Here is a 20,435-nt window from a genome sequence, read left to right as displayed (position 1 = left end):
GTAGGATCCCTGGTGAAACCCCCAGGCGTACTCAGCTCCCTGCTTTCTTGGCTGGGATACACTGAGCACTTTTCCTCCGGGTACAGAAGCTCAGCAACTTTTATAGAAAATTTAGAAAAGCCAGACAAGCTTAAGCAGCTTCCACTTGTGTGAAAACAGCTGGCTGGGTTGGAAGTGATGTGTATATATATATTCCTGTATGATTGAATCCCACCTCATGAAAGGTCACAGAAAGTGGTGTATGTGTACTACGAGTATATGCAGAATGTCCCAATCAAGTGTGTGCGTCATATTTCAACAGTAAGATGGGTAGACATCACCCAACATCTGTCTGGGTTTCTCAAGATCACAGATATTCCTCTTAGGTTATTAACTCTCAAAAGGACTTACATTTTATCGGGATGCCTGTATGGGTTTGGGATTGTTAGACCACCTGCTTTCTGTACTTAATATATTGGGAACATATTCTGGGTCATTAAGTGCCCTTCCTGTGTTCCACCATGGCCCTGTGATGTTGGGGTCAGGGTGTGGTTGGTCCTGAGGGGCTGGCTCCGGGCCAGGCTTCTCCCTGAGGTGCACTTCCCCTGTCTCTAGCTGCAGCTCATCCCCGGCTCCTCTCCTCTCTGTTCCTCCCACAGCTGCAGAAACTCCTTCTCACCACGTCCTACCCAGCCTCGACCTCGGACAGCCAGAAGGAAGGGACCGCCTGGCGCCAGGCAGGCCTCAGGTCTAGAAGTCAGCGGCCTTGGGTCAAGGTATTTCTGCACATGCCCCCAGACCCACCCAGGCCTCTGGGGGTCTCTGGGGAGGGCGGTGTGCACCTTTCCGCTCTTGTTAGAGGCCATCAAGTTCAGTCCACTTCCAGCTTCCCTCTTTGCTCATCACACAACCCTTGTCGCTGATATGCTGGGCACTGCTTGAGACCCAGGCCAGTCTGGGCTTCTAGAAAGAGCCTTGGGCTCGCTCATGTGCACTTGACCCTTGAACAACGTGGGTTTGAACTGTACGGGGCCACTTCCACGTGGATTTTTTTCCAGTAGTAAATACTACAGTACTGCAGGATCCACAGTTGTTGAATCCACAGATGCAGAGGAACCGTGGCCGCTGAGGGCTGACTAGAAGTCATATGTGAATTTCCCACCGCGCGCGTGGCTGTTCTACCTCCCGCGACCCCCACATTGTTCAAGAGTCAACTGTACCTCAGTGTTCCAGGCACTGTGTTAGTTGTTGGGTTAGAGCAGGGACGAGGAGGACGTGGCCTGCCCTCAGGAAGCTTATGCTAATGAGTTGACGGAAGGAAACATAAGGTCCTCACTGGCACCATGGAGGCCATAAGGAGTTTGCATTTCTCTTTGTGGGGAGCCATCGGAGAGCTGAAAACTCTATCTTGAGCACCCAGGAGGGAAGCAAGTCCCTTTTCCTCCTTGGGCTCTGTCTTCTGAGACTTCCAAGGAGAGGTTTCAGAGGTAATTTCCCAGCGTTCCTGTTACTCAAAGCCTGCACCCAGCCCTCCCCTCTTGTCCCCAGACACTGCTGCAGGGGACTGCTGCGGACAGTCCCACCCCTTGGGGCAGAATCAGGATGGCATCTTCCTCAGACAGTGGCTCTGTAGGAGTCTGTCCCCTGCCTGGGCTCCCCTGGTGGGTGGACCCTGTCCCTGTGCCCCCTCCCTACTTGTCCTGGCTGACCTCCCAAAACAGAGGTCCATCCCTCATGTTCCATTCTGTCAACAGGGCAGCAGCTAAGCTCCTTCCTGAGCCAGCCTGCCCTCTGGAGTGCTAGGGGGCACACCAGGGGCATGAGACACCCTTGACAGCCAGTCTGGCCCCAGCAAAGAGACATTTGCACTGGGAGCAAAGGCCCTGTGTGGACCAGTGGGGGCAGATAAGGCTGGAGACAGCGGTCGGGTGGGGCTACATTGCAGAGCACCCCTGGCCAGGGGGCCTCCCCTTTACCCCACGGGTACTGGAAAGATACTGAATTGTTCTTTTTCTTTTTCTTTTTTTAACAGCTTTATGGAGGTGCCACTTATATACCATAAAAGGCACCTGTTTTAAAAGTATGATTCAGTGATTTTTAGTAAATTTACAGAGTCGTGCAGCCACGACCACAATCCAGTTTTAGAACGTTTCCATCATCCCAGGAAGATCCCCAGTGTCCCTGTTTACAGTTAATCCCTGTTCCCACGCCCAGCCCCAGGCAACCACTAATGTACTTCCTGGCACTCTCTTTGAAGGCTCCGCGCAGGGGAGTGGGGTAGTCAGAGCAGGGCTTTGGCAGTAAATCTAGAAAAGGCGAAATCCATAGCTAGGAGACCTGTTAGGAGGCTGGCCATTCCTTCATTCCTCATCCCCTGAGCGCTGCTAAGTGCCAGGCTCTGTGCTGGAAGCTGGGGATGAAGTGGTGAAACCTGGCAATTCTGACGATCCAGGTGAGACACGCTGGGCCTCGCCAGTGGCTGCAGGGGTGGGCAGCGGGGAGAAACAGTGTGGGTGTCCTTCCTCACTCTGGCCTCTTTTCCTCTCCAGATGGACAGCGCCCAAGACAGGAAGGCCCCCATGATGCAGTCTCAGACCCGGAGTTGCACAGAGCTGCATAAGCACCTCACCTCGGTGCCGTCCTGCCCCCGGGCTAAAGCTCGCTCCCCTGATAGGGTCCTCCAGCCACCACCACCCCTGAGTCCCTGGGTCCCTGCCAAGGAGGATGAGGAGGGGGGTGAGGACTGCCCGAGTCCCCAGCCGGCTCCAGCCTCTCCCTGGGACTCCCCAGCACCGGGCAGGGCAGACCCTGGCGCCCAGGTGTCCCAGGAGGACATGCAGGCCATGGTGCAGCTCATTCGCTACATGCACACCTACTGCCTTCCCCAGAGGAAGCTGCCCACACAGGCCCCAGAGCCAGACCCCCAGCCCTGCAGCAGCCCCGCCAAGCAGGTCAGACCCCGGCCTCGGTGCCAGCACCCTTCCAAAGCCACCTGGGCTGAGTTCTCCATCCTGAGGGAACTTCTGGCTCAAGATATCCTCTGTGATGTCAGCAAACCCTACCGCCTGGCCACGCCTGTCTACGCCTCCCTCACACCCCGGGCCCGGCCCAGGCCCAAAGACAGCCAGGCCTCTGCGGGCCACCCCTCCCCCGTGGAGGAGGTGCAGGTCGCGGCTTCACCCCAGAGCTCGGGGCCCAGACCTAGCCTGCGCCCGCTGCGGCTGGAGGTGAAAGGGCACATCAGCCGGTTGGCCAGGCTGCAGCCTGAGGAGGAAGATGAGGAAGAGGAGGAGGAAGAAGAAGAAAAAGAGGAAGAGGAGTGGGGCCGGAAAAGGCCGGGCCGGGGCCTGCCGGGAACCAAGCTGGGGAGGAAGCAGGAGAGCTCTGTGTGCCCCGTGCGGCGTTCCAGGAGACTGAACCCGGAGCTGGGCCCCTGGCTGACGTTCACCGATGAGCCCATGGTCCCCGCGGAGCCCCAAGGGGCTCTGCCCTCGCTGCGCCTGGCCCCTGAGGCCTACCACGTGGAGGGGGAGCTGGGCAGCCCCGCAGACGAGGACAGTGGCCAAGACCAGCAGCTCCGACGGGAACCCCAGATCCCAGCTCTGGAGAGCCCCTGTGAGAGCGGGTGTGGGGACACCGACGAGGACCCCAGTTGTCCGCAGCTCTCTTCTGGAGGTAGTCGGAGTTGGTGGTCCGAGAGAGGGGGCAGGGCCAGGGTGTGGCAGACCCCACTGCCCGGGAGCCAGGAGCCCTGGGTTGGGCAAATCCCTCTCCCTCTCTGTCTCTCAGCTTCCCTTCCTGTGCAGTAGGCTCGTTGGGCAGATCTTCAGGAACCTCCTACCCATCTCTGAGTTTCTCATCATGCATGGGCCAGGTGTCCTTAATGAACGAGCAGCAAGATGCCTGCCTTCTTGGGGCTTGGGTTTCAGTGGGGGAGACAGGCAGTCAAAAAGTGGGCAAGAAAGGAAAAGTGATGACAAATTGTGATAAGTGCTCTAAAGAAGACTCCCTGGGTAGCAATGTGATGGAGGGTGTGAGTCTATAAATTCAGCTCCACAGTGAAGTGGCATTTTAAATGATAACAATAGTGGGGATAATAATACAGCAGTTATCTGTTAAGCACTTGCTATGCCAGGCTTGGTCTAAGACTTGACACGGATTATCCCCATTGATCCTCACAGGAAGCCCGTGTGGTGGGTGCTGTTATAATTCCCATTTTAAGACACAGAAACAAAGGCACAGAGATAGCTAATGGTCGGTTCAGCGAGTTAGTCCTGCATCTGTCTGGGGCAGAGCCCACAGCCACTACTAGCCTTGGAAGCTGGAACGCTTCACCATTATGCTACACTGATTGGCCAGAAGGGGTCGCCCTGGTTCCCATCAACTCTGCAGAATCAGTAGATCCGCCAGCTGTTAATGTTGCTGAGTCTGGGGGAATGAAGGTGGATTTGAGTTGTTCCCGACAGTCCCTAAAAGTGGCAGAGGCTTTTGGGTCACACGCCTGAAAGAAGCTGTGCTTGGTACCGATGAAGTTCAGAGGGAAACATCTGCTAGCCACGCCATGTTGGGAAAAATCTTATTTTTTTCTTTTTTGTCTTCTTTTCAGACTCTCCCAGGTGCCTCATGCTGGCCTTGTCGCAAAGGTAGATTTTTAGAAATTGTTGGCTTATGACTCCAGGAGACCTTATCTGGTTGGGTGTAGGGTGGTTCATCGGCCCCTAAGCCTGGTCCTTGTCCCCACACCCCTGCCCTCATTGCCATATGGGACTCTTAGGATCTGGGCTCCCTTGAAAGGGAGTTTGTTTTTAGAAGCAGGCCCAGGGGAAAGATGGAGAATTTCATGGGGAAAAGTTGACAGTGCTGTGTGGCTTTGGGCAAGTGTCTTCTCCTCTCTGGGCCTCAGGTGTTCCATCATAAAATAAGGAGGCTGACAATGCTTGTCCTGTCTCCACCTCCCTCAAGTCTCTCCCGTGTCTCTTTGAAAGAGCTGTACAGCTTTGATTTCCTCCAACAACCAGGAGAGAGTTCCCCTGAAAATTCTCCCCAGGCATCGCTTTCGTGGGCAGCAGAACCAGGGTCTGGCACAATGTCCCCTTGCCTTCCTGCCATGCTCGGGGAGGTGGAGCCTGCTGCTGACTGACTTCTCTCCTTCCTGTGCTCCCCAGCCCCACTGGCGACCCTCCTTTTGGCAAGAAGAGCTTCGAGCAGACCTTGACAGTGGAGCTCTGTGGCACAGCAGGTGAGCCAGGGGCTCAGCTGGTGGGGTGCCCTTGGGGACGCAGCCCCTCGGGCAGTTAGGGAGTACCCCATCAAGCCTTCCTTGCCACCGCTGCACAGGCTACGCCGGGTCTTGAGCTACACATTGAGGGCGTTATAAGGAGAGTCAGGGCCCAGGTTCAGCTATTTAGCTGCCAACAGTCGGCACATGATCTGACATGAAAAGAGACACGTGTCTTCCCCTGAAGGAGCCCACAGTCTTATGTGGGCGACAGACTCACACCATGACAAGTACTGTTTGATATGCGCTTGTTCCAAAGACCGTGCAAGAGCTCTGGGAGCACAGAGGAAGGAGAAGAGTGGGGAGGGGCAGGATGTGGCCTGAGAAGATTTACAAAGTACCCAGAGCAGCAGGCATTTGAGCTAGGCTTGCAGGATGCATGGAAGCTGGAGAGACAAAAAAAAAAAAAAGGGAAGGGTATCCCCGGCCACAGAATTGGCACGAGCAGAGGCACAGAGGAGCGGCAGTATAGGTGCATCAGAGGAGACTGGCCACCCGGTGTTGCTCTGTGGCAGAACTGGGGGGTCAGGCAAACACAACCACCAAAGGCTGAGAGGAATGCCAGGCCGAAGGGGTTCGTCTAGATCCTGTGGGCTTCGGGAGCACCAGAAAGGAAGAGCTCTCTGGCTGATGCCCGGGGGACGATGGAGTCCAAGGTCAGTTGCAGAACCACTGAGGTCACTGTGGTGGTCAAATCCAGGTGGGAGATGTTACCTATGGTACCTGCCCCCTCTGCACCCTGGGAGACTTAAGAGGCATTTGGAACGACCAGTGGGAGGGCTCGTGGAATGATTGGGTATGGAGCAGGAAGAGAGATCTTGGATGATCTGGAGGCTTTGGCTACCGTTGCCAGACTACAGAAGGGATGGCAAAGGGCTTTCATCACATGCCAGCTCTGAAAAATTACTGATGGACTGTGTGAGAAGGAGTCCCAGGCTACGTCCAGGCTCAGTCCGCAGTGCGGTAATCGATTAGTGATGCCTGCCATCCATTGGCTCTGGGGAGTGGTGCCATATATGCTGCTTCCCTGCCATCCCAAACTAGGGTTTCAGTGTTCCTTGGAGAAGTGATCTGTCTCTGCCTCACATGTGTTTCCTCTTGCTTGGGTAGGACTCACTCCACCCACCACGCCTCCGTACAAGCCCACAGAGGAAGACCCTTTCAAGCCAGACATCAAGCACAGCCCAGGCAAAGACATAGCTCCCACCCCGGAGGTTCCCCAGCTCGGGGCCGCCGCAGAGGCTGCCCGCAAGCTGCCAAAGAAGCACCCAGAGCGGAGCGAGCTCCTGTCCCACCTGCGGCATGCCGCAGCCCAGCCAGCCTCCCAGGCTGGTCAGAAGCGCCCCTTCTCCTATTCCTTTGGAGACCACGACTACTGCCAGGTGCTCAAGCCAGATGGCGCCCTGCAGAGGAAGGTGTTGAGGTCCTGGGAGCCATCTGGGGTCCACCTTGAGGACTGGCCCCAGCAAGGGGCCCTGCGGGCTGAGGCACAGGCCTCTGGCAGGGAGGAAGACGGGAGCTGTGATGTCGGTGCCCCCACCAAGGACAGTACGCTGCTGAGAGACCACGAGATCCGCGCCAGCCTCACCAAGCACTTTGGCCTCCTGGAGACAGCCTTGGAGGATGAAGACCTGGCCTCCTGCAAGAGCCCCGAATACGACACCGTCTTTGAGGACAGCAGCAGCAGCAGTGGCGAGAGCAACTTCCTCCTAGAGGAGGACGACGAGGAGGAGGATGATGAAGAGGACTCAGGGGTCAGTCCCCCTCGCTCTGACCACTGCCCCTACCAGAGCCCACCAGGCAAGGTCAGCCGGCAGCTCTGTTCCCGCAGCCGCTCCAGCTCTGGCTCCTCGTCCTGCCGCTCCCGGTCACCAGCCACGCGACGGACCTTCAGGTATGGATAGACGCGTGGCCTCAGATTGGGTGGTGGACCCCTGAGGACCCCCCAGTTTCAGGGTGTCAGGGGAGAGAGGAGCCCTGAAACTGGGGCTGCGTCTCCCTGTGTGGTCAGTGTCCTGGTCGGAGGCCCTGGAGGTGGACTCCTTGGGGAGTTGTGGGCAAGTCCTGTATCCAGGCAAAGCCTGCTGTGTGGCAGTCAGGAGTGGCCCAAATCTCCTGGCCTCGGGGGAGGAAGAAAACTCACTTTCTGGCCTATTGTGGCCTGATACCCAAATGAACTTGCCCCTCATTCATCTGTTTCTGTTTTTATATTTGTAAAATGGTTAGGTTTTTGTGTAAACATATACAGTTAACCCTTGAACAAGGCGAGGGTTAGGGGCACCAATCCTCCCTACAGTCAAAAATCCCGTGTAATTTATAGCCGGCCCTCCTTATCCGAGGTTCCTTCGTATCTGCAGATTCGACAACTGCCGACAGTGTAGTACTGTCGTATTTACTGTTGAAAAAAATCCCAGTGTAAGGGGATCCACAGAGCTCACATCCATGTTGTTCAAGGGTCAATATACCCACACAGTGTAATACCTATGTGATGTTTACATGTGAAAGAAAGATCAGCATAATTCTAATCTATGTTCAAAAAAAAAAATACCGGGATTTAAAGCAGTGATAAGGTTTATTCCCATTTCTCCGTGCTGCTGAGTTGTACAGTGTCTTCCGGCAGTCAGCCGCCCCCGTGGGAGCTCTTTTACCTTCGCACAGGGATGATGTGTCATGAGCCTGTTTGCTCGTACCATCTTTGCTCACTGAACCGGACTGTAGAAGGAGCTGGTCCAGAATTCCGTGGGGGGCTGGGCAGAAAGAATGGAAGTTTGGCATATTTTGGTGGAGATAGATTGCTTCTCTCCCTGCTCACAGCAGGACCTGGCTCTTCCTGAGGGAGGCCTGAGGAGGGTGGGTGCAGGTCCCAAACCCTCTGCCCGAGATGCACCTGAGTGACCACCAGATGGTGCTCTTGGGTCCGGAGCAGTGCAGAGTCACCAGGAGGCCTTGTTACCACTCAGATGGCAGGGCCCCACCTCCTGAATGTCTGGTTTTGTAGGTCTGGGGGTGGAGGTGGAGAATTTGCATTTGTAACAAGTTCCCAGGGAGTGATGACGTTGCCAGAGTGCCATGCTCTGAGAAGCAGAATTCAGGTAATAGAAAGATACCTTTTCTTAGGAAAATTCTGCTTTATATTTCCTTATCTATGCCAGTAGCTCTTAACTGAAAATCTGATTAAAAGCAAAGCTTCCTTTCCCCATTAAAATGAGCATAGACGTCTAACTGAGCATTCAATTTTAGGGGATTTGTGGACTCCCCAGACACTAACGTGCTGAAGCCCTGAACTATCTGTCACTCGAAATGAGCTTATTTTGAGCAATTTCTCTAAAAGCCCTTCTACGTAATAAGCCAGGACGATCAGTCAGAGCCATCTTCCGTCAGATCTCTCTGAGCCCTCCTTCCAGCTCCGTTCTCCCTTCTCCAGTGGTCGCTGTGAGCTAGCCCACCTGTGTTCTCATTAGGTGGTTTCCTCTGCTTAGAAGCGGCTACGGTTCTTGTCCTGTTGAAGCGTATCCCCCAAGGCAGGAGCTGGAGTTTCTCGGCCTCCTTCCCCTCCTGAGCTGTTCAGGGCCTGTACCCATGGGCTTGTCTGCAAAGAGTTGGGGGCCTCTCTCGAAACCCCCATGGATTCTCCTTTTCCTCTTCTCCCTTTTGGGCCAAGTTCAGGGCTGGCTTTCTCTGCCACTGGAGAAAGTTAATTGGTTAACTTGGTTCCTGCTCAGCTGCCTGGCAGAGCTTGGTGGCTGGTAAACCTGAAAAACTAGTCATCAGTCTTCTCCAGACCGGCATTTCTTTACCTTTGCTTCTGCTACCAAACAACAGTCAACGGGAAGCACTTGGAGCTGGTTTAACAAGCCCTACAGCACCTTCCAGTCACTCTCAGTTCTTCGTGGGGGGAGGCTGCTGATTCCATTGCAAATGGATGATGATACTATTATTGTGTAGTACTTTAAAGTTTGCAAGTCACATCCCTTTCTTTTACCCTATGTGAGCTTCACAGATGCACTTGGAGGGTGCGTCTGCCTCTTATCCCCGTTTTATAGATGAGGAAGCTGAGGCTCAAAAACGTTCAATAGAAAAATATAGCCAGCAAGTATTGAGCTGTTCCTGGGCTAAGCATTTACGGGCATGTTCTGATCTGATCCTCCCAAATGGCCTAGGAGGCAAATACAATTGATTCTCCTAGTTTACAGATGAAGAACTGGAGCTGAGGTGGCTTAAGTAGCCAGCCCAAGGTCACCAGCAGGGAGGTGGTAGAGTCAGCATTGGAACGCTCTCTGACTCCGGAGCCCCTGCTCTCATCCTCTGCTTTATACCCAAGGACGCAGACAGCGTGTGGCAGAGTTGGGACTCACCCGTGCCCCACACGCCTTGCTGCTTCCACTCTAGCAGCCTGGTGCTCAGGAGGAGAAGGCAGTGTGCAGACAGTCAGGAGGGCGCAGGCGTGCGGCATCCAGGAGCCTCTCAGGCTGTGCATCTGGGCTGACTGGTCCCCTGACCCCCAGGGCCCGGGGGCTGTGATGGCTGCTGGGGCTGCTGCTTGGCCAGGCTCCAACCACTGGAGGGAGAGCAGTGGGTCTGGAATCAGCAGACCTCCCACTAGCTCTGGCTTCCTTACTTTTTAGCTTTGCGCGAATTTCATACTGAACCTGAGCCTCAGGGTTTTCATCTGGAAAGTGGGGAAACATGAGACCTCAGAGGATGGTTTTTTTTCTTCAGGTCAAATACCATAATGAAGCGAGAGGGCCTTTCCACCCCCGTTGGCATAGAAAGGTTCACAAGGGTTATGATTAGCAAAGTGGTGGTTCTCAGTGATCTCGTCCCAGAAGCTGGCAGAAGGTATGTGTCGGTCACGTGTTCAGACCCACAGGCGACCCTGGGCGGTCACCGCTGAGGGGGAAAGCCAGGCTCCCTCAGGAGGGCCTTCTCATAGTTCTGCCCTCACGAACGAGTCCGAAAGAAGCGGAGGAAGCACCCCTTGCCTCCTGAGCAAGTCCTTCCCCCGTCCCCCTGTGGTTCCTGCCGAGAGTGAGTGCCTCTGCTTTGCTTGTTCACTGACAGATGTGAGAACAGAGGGTCGTGTTCAGACAGAACGCCAAGTGTCCGGCACACCAGGAAGCGGCGGGAAAAGGCCATTGTAAGTGAAATGGGGCCCCAGAGCCCAGAGTGAATGGGGATGAGCAGGGGCATCAGGAAGTGCTAGGGCTTCGTAGACCTGAAGCCCTTTGAGGTCATCTGTGGCCTGAAGGAGGTAGTTATATTTCTCTCATTTAAAAAAGCACAGGGGTCACCAAAGGACATCAAAGGTGGCACCGTGCAAAATGCAGCCAAGGGACTGGCTGGGAGGCGTGCAGTTGGTGAGCACGTAGGGCTCAGCGTCAGAGGCTTGACAGGGCCCGGGGGACAGGCGGTGATGGGGGAGCAGAGCCGGCCTTGCTTCCACTTCGGTGTGACCGTCAGTTGCTCCCCAGCTTCCCTGAGCCTCAGTTTACTCATCTGTACACAGGGTCCCCCGGTGCGATCGGGGCTAAGGGACCAAGAGAGACTGTCCCTTCCTCCTGATCCAGCTCCTTAATCTTCTCCCAGAGTTAGTTCACAGGCCAGGCTGTGCCTGGTGGACCCACTGCAAAGCACCCCGTAGGGAAAATTCATCAGGAAGCTGCGGCGAGGAGCTGGACTCATCTCCTCCATATCACTTAGAAAGGAGGGAAGGGAAAGTAAGACAGAAGCACGAACAGACCGACAGACACTCACTGGATTGTCCACCTCCCCCCCAGCATGGTGCTTCGGGGAAGGGAACACATGAGGTATGCATACCCCAGAGGTACGCATGCAGCTGTCTCGAAGCAGGTACTTAAAACCATGTGGAGCGTCTTCCTGGAAACCATGTGTGACCATTCAGCAGCTGTGACGTGCCCTGTTCTAGGTGCTGGATGGCAAGAGTGAACGAGACAGACAAGGTCCCCACTTCCCATGGTTGGACCAGAAGGGAGAGAGAGACAACAGACTCATAAACAAATCAATAAACATTGTAATTACAGATTGGGAGGTGCACTATGAAGTTAATCACGTCATGACTAAAATGTCTGAAACAGCCGTGTTTTGACTGTGTGGGGCTGATGTATTTATATGGTCGTCTAGGAGGGGCATCTTCAAGGAGCTGGGCCCCAAGAGATGAAAGGAGCCAATGAAGCAAAGATTCTGGAGGACAGTGGGGCAGAGGCAGGAAAGAGCCTTGTGAATTCAAGGTGCCGGAGGAGGCTGGGAGAGGACATTGCTACACGCAGCTGAACCTAGGCCATCCTAGGGAACGTGCACAGTTCCCGTGACCGTACAGCAGCGCCCTGCTGTGGACTGCGGGCCCTTGCTTTCCTCCCTGCCCTCAGTGGCGCAGAAGGGGATGGCTGGAGAACCACAGTCCTTAACCTGTTCCGGAGAAAGCCCATCTAAACCAGAACCTGGTGATTTTGCCCACAGGAGCACAGCTGGAGTTTCTCCAGCAAATCAAAGCCACTCTTCCGATAGCTGTGGCTTTAACTTCCAATCACAGACGGTAGAGGAGGAGGGGAGGTTCCAGCTGGGCTTCCCCTCTCCCCTCCCACTGCTGGGCAGTTCTAGGGGCCTGGTACCAAGCTCACCTGAAGGTCACCTCTTGGTCACAGTGTCTACACAGTACCCTGGCGAAACCAAAGATGATGGTGGCTCCAAGCCCTATGCCCCTGTCCCATTGCTTTTTACCCAGCCCACTCTAACCCATAGCGACCTGGCCCCCTTTGCTCGTCCATTACCATCCTCGGACCTCCCCCACTACCAGAAAAAGTCAGACTCAAAACAAATACAGAAGCTACTCACTGTGCAGTTACATCCATAGTGACGGCTCCCTCTCCCGTCTGCGCCCAGTCTCTGCTCATTCCCTTCAAGTAAACAGCTGCTTCCTTTGGGGCCACTTCCCCATCCGATGCTAAACAGCCCCCTCCTCTCACAAGGCAGGTCCTCTGGGATAGCGACCGTCATTGTCCTCTCTGACTGCAGCCCCACCTGGTGTCACTCGCTTAGCCAAGTGATGTGGACTGGGGACGAGGACTCCATGGGAGCCTGCCACCAAGGGGGCTCCAGGAAGCCAGGCAATGATGACGGGTCCCTCTGTGTCCCCCTCGGGCAGGGTGAAGGCCGCGTGGTGTACGTTCGAAATCTCTCCAGTGACATGAGCTCCCGTGAACTGAAGAGGCGCTTCGAGGTGTTTGGAGAGATTGTGGAGTGCCAGGTGCTCACGAGAAGCAAGAGGTGAGTCAGGCTCTCGCAGAGGAGGGGAGTGGAGGGCGCACAGAGGTTCCAGTTCAGGTCTGGAAGCATAAAAGATGCCTGAGAAGATTTGCAGAACAAATCTACTGCCATCGCAGGGGAAGGAAGGACTGGTAACCGTCATGCAACCCAGTAATAGCAGGGAACATGTACTGATAATTTGCTAAAGTGCGAGACAATTTCCATGCATTCTTTTTTTTTTTTTGCGTTACGCGGGCCTCTCACTGTTGTGGCCTCTCCCGTTGCGGAGCACAGGCTCCGGACGCACAGGCTCAGTGGCCATGGCTCACGGGCCCAGCCGCTCTGGGGCATGTGGGATCTTCCCGGACCGGGGCACGAACCCGTGTCCCCTGCATCAGTAGGCGGACTCCCAACCACTGCGCCACCAGGGAAGCCCTCCATGCATTCATTCTTTTGCTTAACTTCCCAACTTGCCTGTGATGTATGCACTCTTACTCTTTCTATTGCTCTCCTTTCTGGGGAGCTCAGACGAGTTAATTGAACAGCTACCTAGTGGCAGAGCCAGATCTGCAGCCCGTGTGTCAGCTTCTGGTTTTCCATCCTAGACCCTGGTACAGGGCTGCAAAAAGCTCCTGGTGGCTGAAGGCACACTTGCATTGCAGTCTTACTTCACTGCAAGCTCCACGCTGCTCCATCCCTCTGTTCCTCTGCAGCTGCGGCCCAGGTGTCTCACTCACCTGGGGAAGCAGTGTTTCATCTGTCAGGGGATCTGCAAGAATAGGTTGCGTATAAATGTACAACTTAGATGTCAAAGCTTTGTCGGTTTTGAAGTAATTCTAAAGTATCTCCCATTATCCTTGCAAACTAAGTTATTAAAATTCTAATTTAATAATAATTTTTAAAAACTTCAGTGAGAAAATAGTTTCTGCATAAGGATCATTACACATCTCACATCCCTTAGGGTGGCTACAGAAAATGACAAGCGTTGGTGAGGATGTGGAGAAATTAGAACCTTGCGCACTATGGGTGGGAATATAAAAGGTGCAGCCGCTGTGGAAAACGGTATGGAGATTCCTTAAAAAATTAAACATAGAATCACCATTTTATCCAGCAATTCCTCTTCTGGGTATATAATCAAAAGAATTGAAAGGAAGATCTTGAAGAGATATTTGCACATCCCTGTTCATAGCACCATTATTCACAATAGCCAAGAGGTGAAAACAACCCAAGTGTCCGTTGACAGATGAATGGATAAACAAAATGTATATGCATGCAGTGGAATATTAGTCAGTCTTCAAAAAGGATGGGCAGCAGTCCTGTCGCATGCTACAGCATAGATGAGCCTTGAGGATGTTATGCTAAGTGAAATAAGCCAGTCACAAAAAGACACATACTGTGTGATTCCACTTACATGAGGGATCTAAAGTAGTCAAATTTATAGAAGCAGAAAGTAGAATGGTGGTGGCCAGGGCCTGGGAAGAGGGGGTATAGGGAGTTGTTGTTTAATGGGTACAGAGTTTGTTTTGCAAGATGAAAAAGTTCTGGAGATCCATCACACAAACTTAACACAACTGAACCGTACACTTCAAGATGGTAAATTTTATGTTATGTGTTTTTATCACAATTTTTTAAAAAAGTCATTACACAAATAGAACTGTTTTAAGTTGTGTGCAGTCTTCAGGATGTCAAGTGAAGATAACCTGTAAAGACAAAGCGATCAAATTAATCTCTAAGGAGAAGGGTCAATTTGTTAAGATTTAAAAAGCAGGCATGAGTCTCAGACATTTGAAGAATCAGAAGGGTCCCAACTTTGGCCTGGTTCAGAGAGGTGTCAGGAAATGTGATACAGCTGAGTGTTTACAAGGCATCTGCTGTCACTAGGCCTGTGCTGAGTAGTAGGAGGGTCCACATGGTCTCTGTCCGTGAGGGGTCTGTCTGGCAGATGGGTAGGTCGGGGTTCGTTCTCTTGTTGTTTGTGGAACTGAGGAGCCAGGTAGAACTGACTTTAGGTCCCCCTCACCTCGGCATCCTTCTCAGGCAGGCTTCCCTCCTGGTAGCAAAGTGGCTGCCTCCAGCTCTAAGTTTGTCTCCTACTCGGAGAAGCAGGAGTCTCCCTCACGGTTCCAGCAAAGACGCGGGATGGAGTCTTTGGGGTTCTGCTTTGGCTGACGGGTTCATCCTTCAACAAATCACTGGCCAAGGAGGGCCACCGTTGTGTGACTTACCCTGGCGCCCTGAGCCCAGCTGAGCACAGGGCGCTGTTGTCAGAGGACGGGGAGTAGAGGCTGAGCAGGCGGGCACGACACGTCTCCCATGAAGGATGAGATGTGTACGGAGTACCATCGATCTCAGCGAAGGTGAAGGCCAAGTTAGCAGCCAAGGAAGGGCTGGCTGAGGCTGCCTTTGAAGGGTGCAGGACTGGGAGGATGGGGGCATAGGTATGGCAAATCCTAGAAAATGGGAATCCTGAGGGAAGTAGAGGGGAGCGTGAAAAGGATCAGCTTTCGCGGCGGGAAGCCTGAGTTTACTTCCCTGCTCTGCCACCCGTCTTTGGGCAAATTCTGAACTCAGAGCCTGTTTTCTCACTCCAGAGGGGGGAGGTGACAACAGCCCCCCATCACAGGGGGGTCTGAAGAGCGTGTGGGGCGATGGGTGGTGGCCAGCCCCGGGCCAACATGCAGTAGATTGCCTGCTCTTACTATGACTCCATCGTGGAGGTCAGCCCCGTGACTGTCGTTGTGTCTATCGAGGGGCCATGCGAGACAGTTACAGAGTCTTCATGGCTTTCTGCTCCTCACCTAGTGGCGGGTGGTCTGACGATGTCGACCGAGCTGGCCCAGTGACGCGCTCCCCTTGTCCTCTCTCCCCAGAGGCGAGAAGTACGGCTTCATCACCTACCGGTGTTCTGAGCACGCCGCCCTCTCTCTGAGGAACGGCGCTGCCCTGCGGAAACGCAGCGAGCCCTCCTTCCAGCTGAGCTACGGGGGGCTCCGGCACTTCTGCTGGCCCCGCTACACTGACTACGGTGAGTACGTAGGCCCCGCACATCCCAGTCAGACCCAAAACGTCAGGGGCAGTGACCTCCTTTATTGAAACCTAAAGCCCACTCTGGACACAGCTGCCACACCCAGACTCCCCTGTGCTGGTGAGTATAACTTGGCAGCCACTTGGCCCGGAGGCTGGCCTCTGGTGCATCTTGTCCTGTGCCAGGACTGCTACCAAAGAGATGAAGCCTCTCGTGGCCTCTTGGAAGGTCCAATCTCGTGTTCACAGCCACCTGGCAGAACCATGGCTACCATCTCTTTGACCTCACAGGGCCAGTAACTGACCTGCCCCCTTGAGGGGCATCCACGGCGGCCCCGACAGGCAGCAGCCTTGTCCATTAATGGGCTGCAGTGAAACTGTTGTCACCATGCCTAGCCAACTGGGGACAAGTCAATGAAGAAGGACAAAGTACCATTTAGGAGAGAGTTCTTTATAGGGGAGAGTCCGGTGCAGCCTCCGGAGTGCAGGGCTGAGTGTCAGGAGACCCCGGAGGCTCCCGGCCAGGCAGCGCTCCTGACTGCATGTCCCCTGTGGGGACCCATTTCCCTGGCCATGCGCTGAGGGATTCATAGTTTCGTTGGCTGCCTTACATGACCTCCTCACTGGTTTCCTAATGGGCAAGAAACTGTTAAGGGAAGTAGAATTAGAGGCTTTTGGAGCTGGAAAGGAGCTCTGGGGGACTCTGCTTCAGGCCTCCCCATCCTACAACCAGGGCGACCCAGGCCCTGAGACACTGCTCACATGGCAGAGGTGTTCCAGCAGGAGGGCAGAGCTGCTGCCCGCCGCCCGGTGCTCTCTGAGGCCTCGGGCCGCATCCGCTCTGTGGTGCTGACCCCAGCGGCAGATTTTCTGGTCCGCTGGCCTTTCTGAGCTGCTCGCTGCCTTCCCCTCTCACTGCCTCCTCCACCCCCACCCAGATTCTAATTCAGAAGAGGCCCTGCCTGCGTCAGTGAAAACCAAGTACGAAGCCATGGATTTTGACAGCTTACTGAAGGAGGCCCAGCAGAGCCTGCACTGATAACAGCCTTAACCTTCGAGGAATACCTCAATACCTCAGACAAGGCCCTTCCAATATGTTTACGTTTTCAAAGAAATTAAGTATATGAGAAGGAGAGAGAGCGAGTGCGTGAGAGAGAGAGAGAGAGAGAGAGAGAGAGAGAGAGAGAGACTTGGAACTGCTGTCCTTTTAAAACAAACAAAAAAATCAATGTTTACATTGAACAAAGCTGCTTCTGTCTGTGAGTTTCCATGGTGTTGACGTTCCACTGCCACACTAGTGTCCTCGCTTCTGACGGGTTGTCCTGGGTGCGTTCCAGACGCTGAGTCCGTCACCCGCCTCCCCTTCCTCCCCGACCAACGTCCCCTCGTAGACGTGCAGCTGTGTTCACCATACCATTTCTTGTCTGTAGTGTGTGATGATGAAATCGTTACTTGTGAATAGAATCAGGATTATAAACTCATTTTTAATTGAAGAAAAAAAAAGTAGATCCTTAATGTATTTATGGCTCAGATGTGCTGTGCCTGGGATTATTGTATTGCTTCCTTGATTTTTTAACTATGCACTGTCGTGAGGTGTTTGCCACTGAGCTGCACTGCTCCCTTTGCCAGAATGCCCCAGAGGTGCTGGGTGGCCAGAAGCCTGGTCACCGGGGAGGTGTGGCATACAGCCACAGCTGGGAGGAATGGAGAGAGGTTTCTGGGCCTCTTCTGCTGAGTGCTGCCTTGTCTCTCATTGAGCAAGTTTGGGTCCATTTACAATCAGAGCCCTCATCTGGTGTCCAGCTCACGCTTAGAATTTGTGCCTGGCCGTGAGTGCTCAGATCCTTGCGGACCTTGGAAGGAAGGTGGGGTGAGCTGCGTTATTCCCGTTTTCCAGGCAGTGCCCCAAGAGGCGAAATGACTTGCCCGGGGTCCCACAACCAGTGAGACTACAGAGGAACGGCCCAGCCCGGGCCTATCCTAGGATAAAGAGGCAAAGTTGCAAGGACTGGTAGAGGTGGGTTCAGCTAAAAAGGACAACAGGCTAGACGCTTCCAGGCTCATTTTGTGGGGGTAAGTCAATGGCTGCCTCACCAGCATGGGGCAAGTTTAGGCTCTTGATCCAAGGGGTCCTGTGGTTTGCTTATACCTGTGAACATGCCATCACAGCTTCAGTGATGCACCTGGGTTGACACAGAGAGGCAACCTGGGAGCGGTCATTCACCCTTTTTGGGCCAGTCACCAGCCCATCCTCCTTCATCTTGATTTCCCTTTTCTTCACCTGTAAAGTTGTTTTGGTGGCATGGGGCAAGGGGAGCAGGAGGGAGACATGAGGGATGGGGATGGACAAGACAATCTCCAAGCTCCTCTCCGACTTAAAAAACGTTCATTGGGCTTTACTTTAAAATTTGTGTTCTTGAGTGATGTCAGAGCCATGTCCAGCTTGGATTTTCTGCAGGTGCCTTGGGGGCCTTTTGTGAGGGAGAGCATGGCCAGGCAGGGTAAGAGTGCATTGCTTCTGCTTCAGACAGAGCGGCTCCAACTTGGACTCTTTCACACATCAGGGTTCCTTGGGAAATTTTTGTGTTTAAAAGAAAAAAGGTCTTGCTGCTTAAAAAAAGTTTGAACTTGACTCATTTAACTAAACGAGGTGATTTAATCTATTATTAATGCCGGGCCTATTTGGGAATTGGTAGTTATGGGGTTTTGGTTTGTTTGTTTGTTTGTTTGTTTGTTTGTTTTTGCAGTACGCAGGCCTCTCACTGTTGTGGCCTCTCCTGTTGCGGAGCACAGGCTCCGGACGCGCAGGCTCAGCGGCCATGGCTCACGGGCCCAGCCGCTCCGCGGCATGTGGGATCTTCCTGGACCGGGGCACGAACCCGTGTCCCCTGCATCGGCAGGCAGACCCTCAACCACTGCGCCACCAGGGAAGCCCTGTTTGTTTGTTTTTAAGATTATAAAATACCTCAGTAGGTTAACTGGGCCGTTGAACCTCTCCTGAGAGGTGAGCATGCTCCAAGCCGGCAGAGAAGGTTGGAGGAGACAGGCGTTAGAGGAACAGAGAATTTGAGTTCCTGTGTATCATGTCACTTCACCTCTCTGGGCCCCAATTGTCTTTTCTGTGTAATAGGCTGAGGGGGAGAATTAGGCAAGCTGATCTCTAAGGTCCTTGCCAGGTCTGATAGTCTTAGCTTCTCCTAAGGTGGTATCTAGCAAATACATAGTAGCATATGGGCCACTGCTCCCATGTCCTCGGCCAGTAGCAGACATAACTAATCAACCACAGTACTCATGTCCTCTGAACTTGGTCATGCTATTAGAATCCTCAACACAGTTCCGAGCAGCCATTACTAACTGATCAGAGTTTAACCTGTTTAACCTTCTGGTCTAATCTTTGAATGGTTTCTGTTATACAGAACTATATGGTGGTGGGTTTCATGCAGGCCCATCCCTGATCTATGAGAGAAAATTCCCCTAAAGCCCTTCCTTGGCACAGGACTCCCAATATTACTCCAACACAATCCCATTTCGGGGTGGGGGCCAAGTGGAATAGTGGGCAGGAACATGTTTGGGGAAGGCAGGGTTTATGAGGGTGGACCAAAAGGGGACTTTGCACAGCACGGACCTGCACATTCTAAATTCTTTTGATAGCTGTTCACTGCCTAGCATACAGTAGGCACACAATAAATGGTTATGGAATAGAATGGAATGGAATAGAATTTAAATCCACCCGATGCCTCCCCCTAAGTCCTGATTTGCACCAAGGAGTAAACTGAGATTTCATCCTGTGGAAAAAGTAGGAAGGAACTCTACATTCAGAGTCTGGAGAACTGGGTTGAGTCCTGGCTCTGCCAAAAACTGTCTTTGTGACTTTGATAAGCCACAGAGTCCCTTCCTCTCCCTAAGCCTTGGTGTGCCAGAAGGGGTCAGACTAGATGATCTCTAAGCCCCTCCTATTTGCTTCTTCCTTGATTGCACTAGCCTAGAGATTCTACCATGAGAAGACGGTACCTTAGGGTAAAGAAATGCAGATTTTTAGTGAAGGACAAGCGTGTCCCCTCTTCTGGGTCAGCTGAAGCTGCCCTTTCACTTCAGATTAATACAAGGCACTTGAAGGTAGTTAGACATTGGCCCTTGAGTGTAGTACTGGGACGTGATATGCCTAAGGTCGGGGCTGGGGCCCGCTGACGGGAGAGGGTGCCCACCAAAGGCATCAAGAAGTTTCTTCTCTCCATCCCGTACATAAAAGGCTGCAAGTTCTAAAACTGACCAACCCTGCAGACAACCTCCATCTGGAAGACTCATTCGGTGCTCTATATTATTTACCAAGGAGACTCCAAGGTCTCTCCAGACAACTAGTCAACCTTGGTCTCTTTCCCACCAAATTAAGGAGTAACCCAGAGGGAGCAGCTGCCATTGGCAACCATCTCATTGTAGCTCTGTCCTAGTATTTGCTCTTGATCATGTTTACATGTGATTGCCATAAAAGCTTACAGTAGACTGTGTTGGTAGCCACCCATGCAAGGCAGGTTGTACTGTCCATCTCTGTGCCGTGCTGGTGTTTTCCAAATATGTCCGATCTAAACGCTAAGTGGAATTCTTCCATCTCCTTCCTCAGTCGGTACAGGCTGAATCAGAATCCTCACTCCTGGGGGCTCTGGTTACCGAAGGAAAATGCATCAAAGAGGTAAAGAATATGAGTGGATGGAGTGCAGCTACGGCGGTGACCCCCTTCCCCCCATCATACCTTGCCCCCCAACCAGAACACTGCTTTGAGACCCAAAGCACCAGTCAGGTGTCTGCATCTGCTGTGAGTTCTCACAGCCTTGCGTGTCAAATGTGCCCAGCAGAGAGGCAGGGCTTCAGGGGTTCCAGGGTGGGAAGAGGAAGG

The 20,435-nt window shown here is 53.3% G+C and overlaps 1 protein-coding gene across 3 annotated transcripts in view; it reads left to right on the top strand.

Annotated features, from left to right (window-relative positions):
• The window catches only part of PPARGC1B (PPARG coactivator 1 beta), a 106,814-nt gene extending 88,442 nt beyond the window's left edge, over positions 1–18,372 (top strand). Inside the window, exons 4-12 of one of the 3 annotated variants that reach the window (XM_024738240.1) lie at positions 639–755; positions 2,529–3,654; positions 4,586–4,622; positions 5,145–5,218; positions 6,368–7,151; positions 10,319–10,394; positions 12,420–12,541; positions 15,391–15,545; positions 16,483–18,372. In XM_024738240.1, the coding sequence (XP_024594008.1) occupies positions 639–755; positions 2,529–3,654; positions 4,586–4,622; positions 5,145–5,218; positions 6,368–7,151; positions 10,319–10,394; positions 12,420–12,541; positions 15,391–15,545; positions 16,483–16,583 (2,592 nt within the window). In that variant the 3' untranslated portion in view covers positions 16,584–18,372. Of the gene's footprint in view, positions 1–638; positions 756–2,356; positions 2,432–2,528; positions 3,655–4,585; positions 4,623–5,144; positions 5,219–6,367; positions 7,152–10,318; positions 10,395–12,419; positions 12,542–15,390; positions 15,546–16,482 lie in introns of those variants that run through there. The other 2 variants (XM_024738241.1, XR_003002315.1) reach the window with 2 other exon arrangements.
• Positions 18,373–20,435: the final 2,063 nt, after the last annotated feature.

The sequence above is a fragment of the Neophocaena asiaeorientalis genome, unplaced genomic scaffold (genome assembly GCF_003031525.2).
Source record: "Neophocaena asiaeorientalis asiaeorientalis breed wild unplaced genomic scaffold, Neophocaena_asiaeorientalis_V1.1 scaffold404, whole genome shotgun sequence".
NCBI classification, from domain to species: domain Eukaryota; kingdom Metazoa; phylum Chordata; class Mammalia; order Artiodactyla; family Phocoenidae; genus Neophocaena; species Neophocaena asiaeorientalis.
This window is presented reverse-complemented; position numbering and strand designations above follow the sequence as displayed.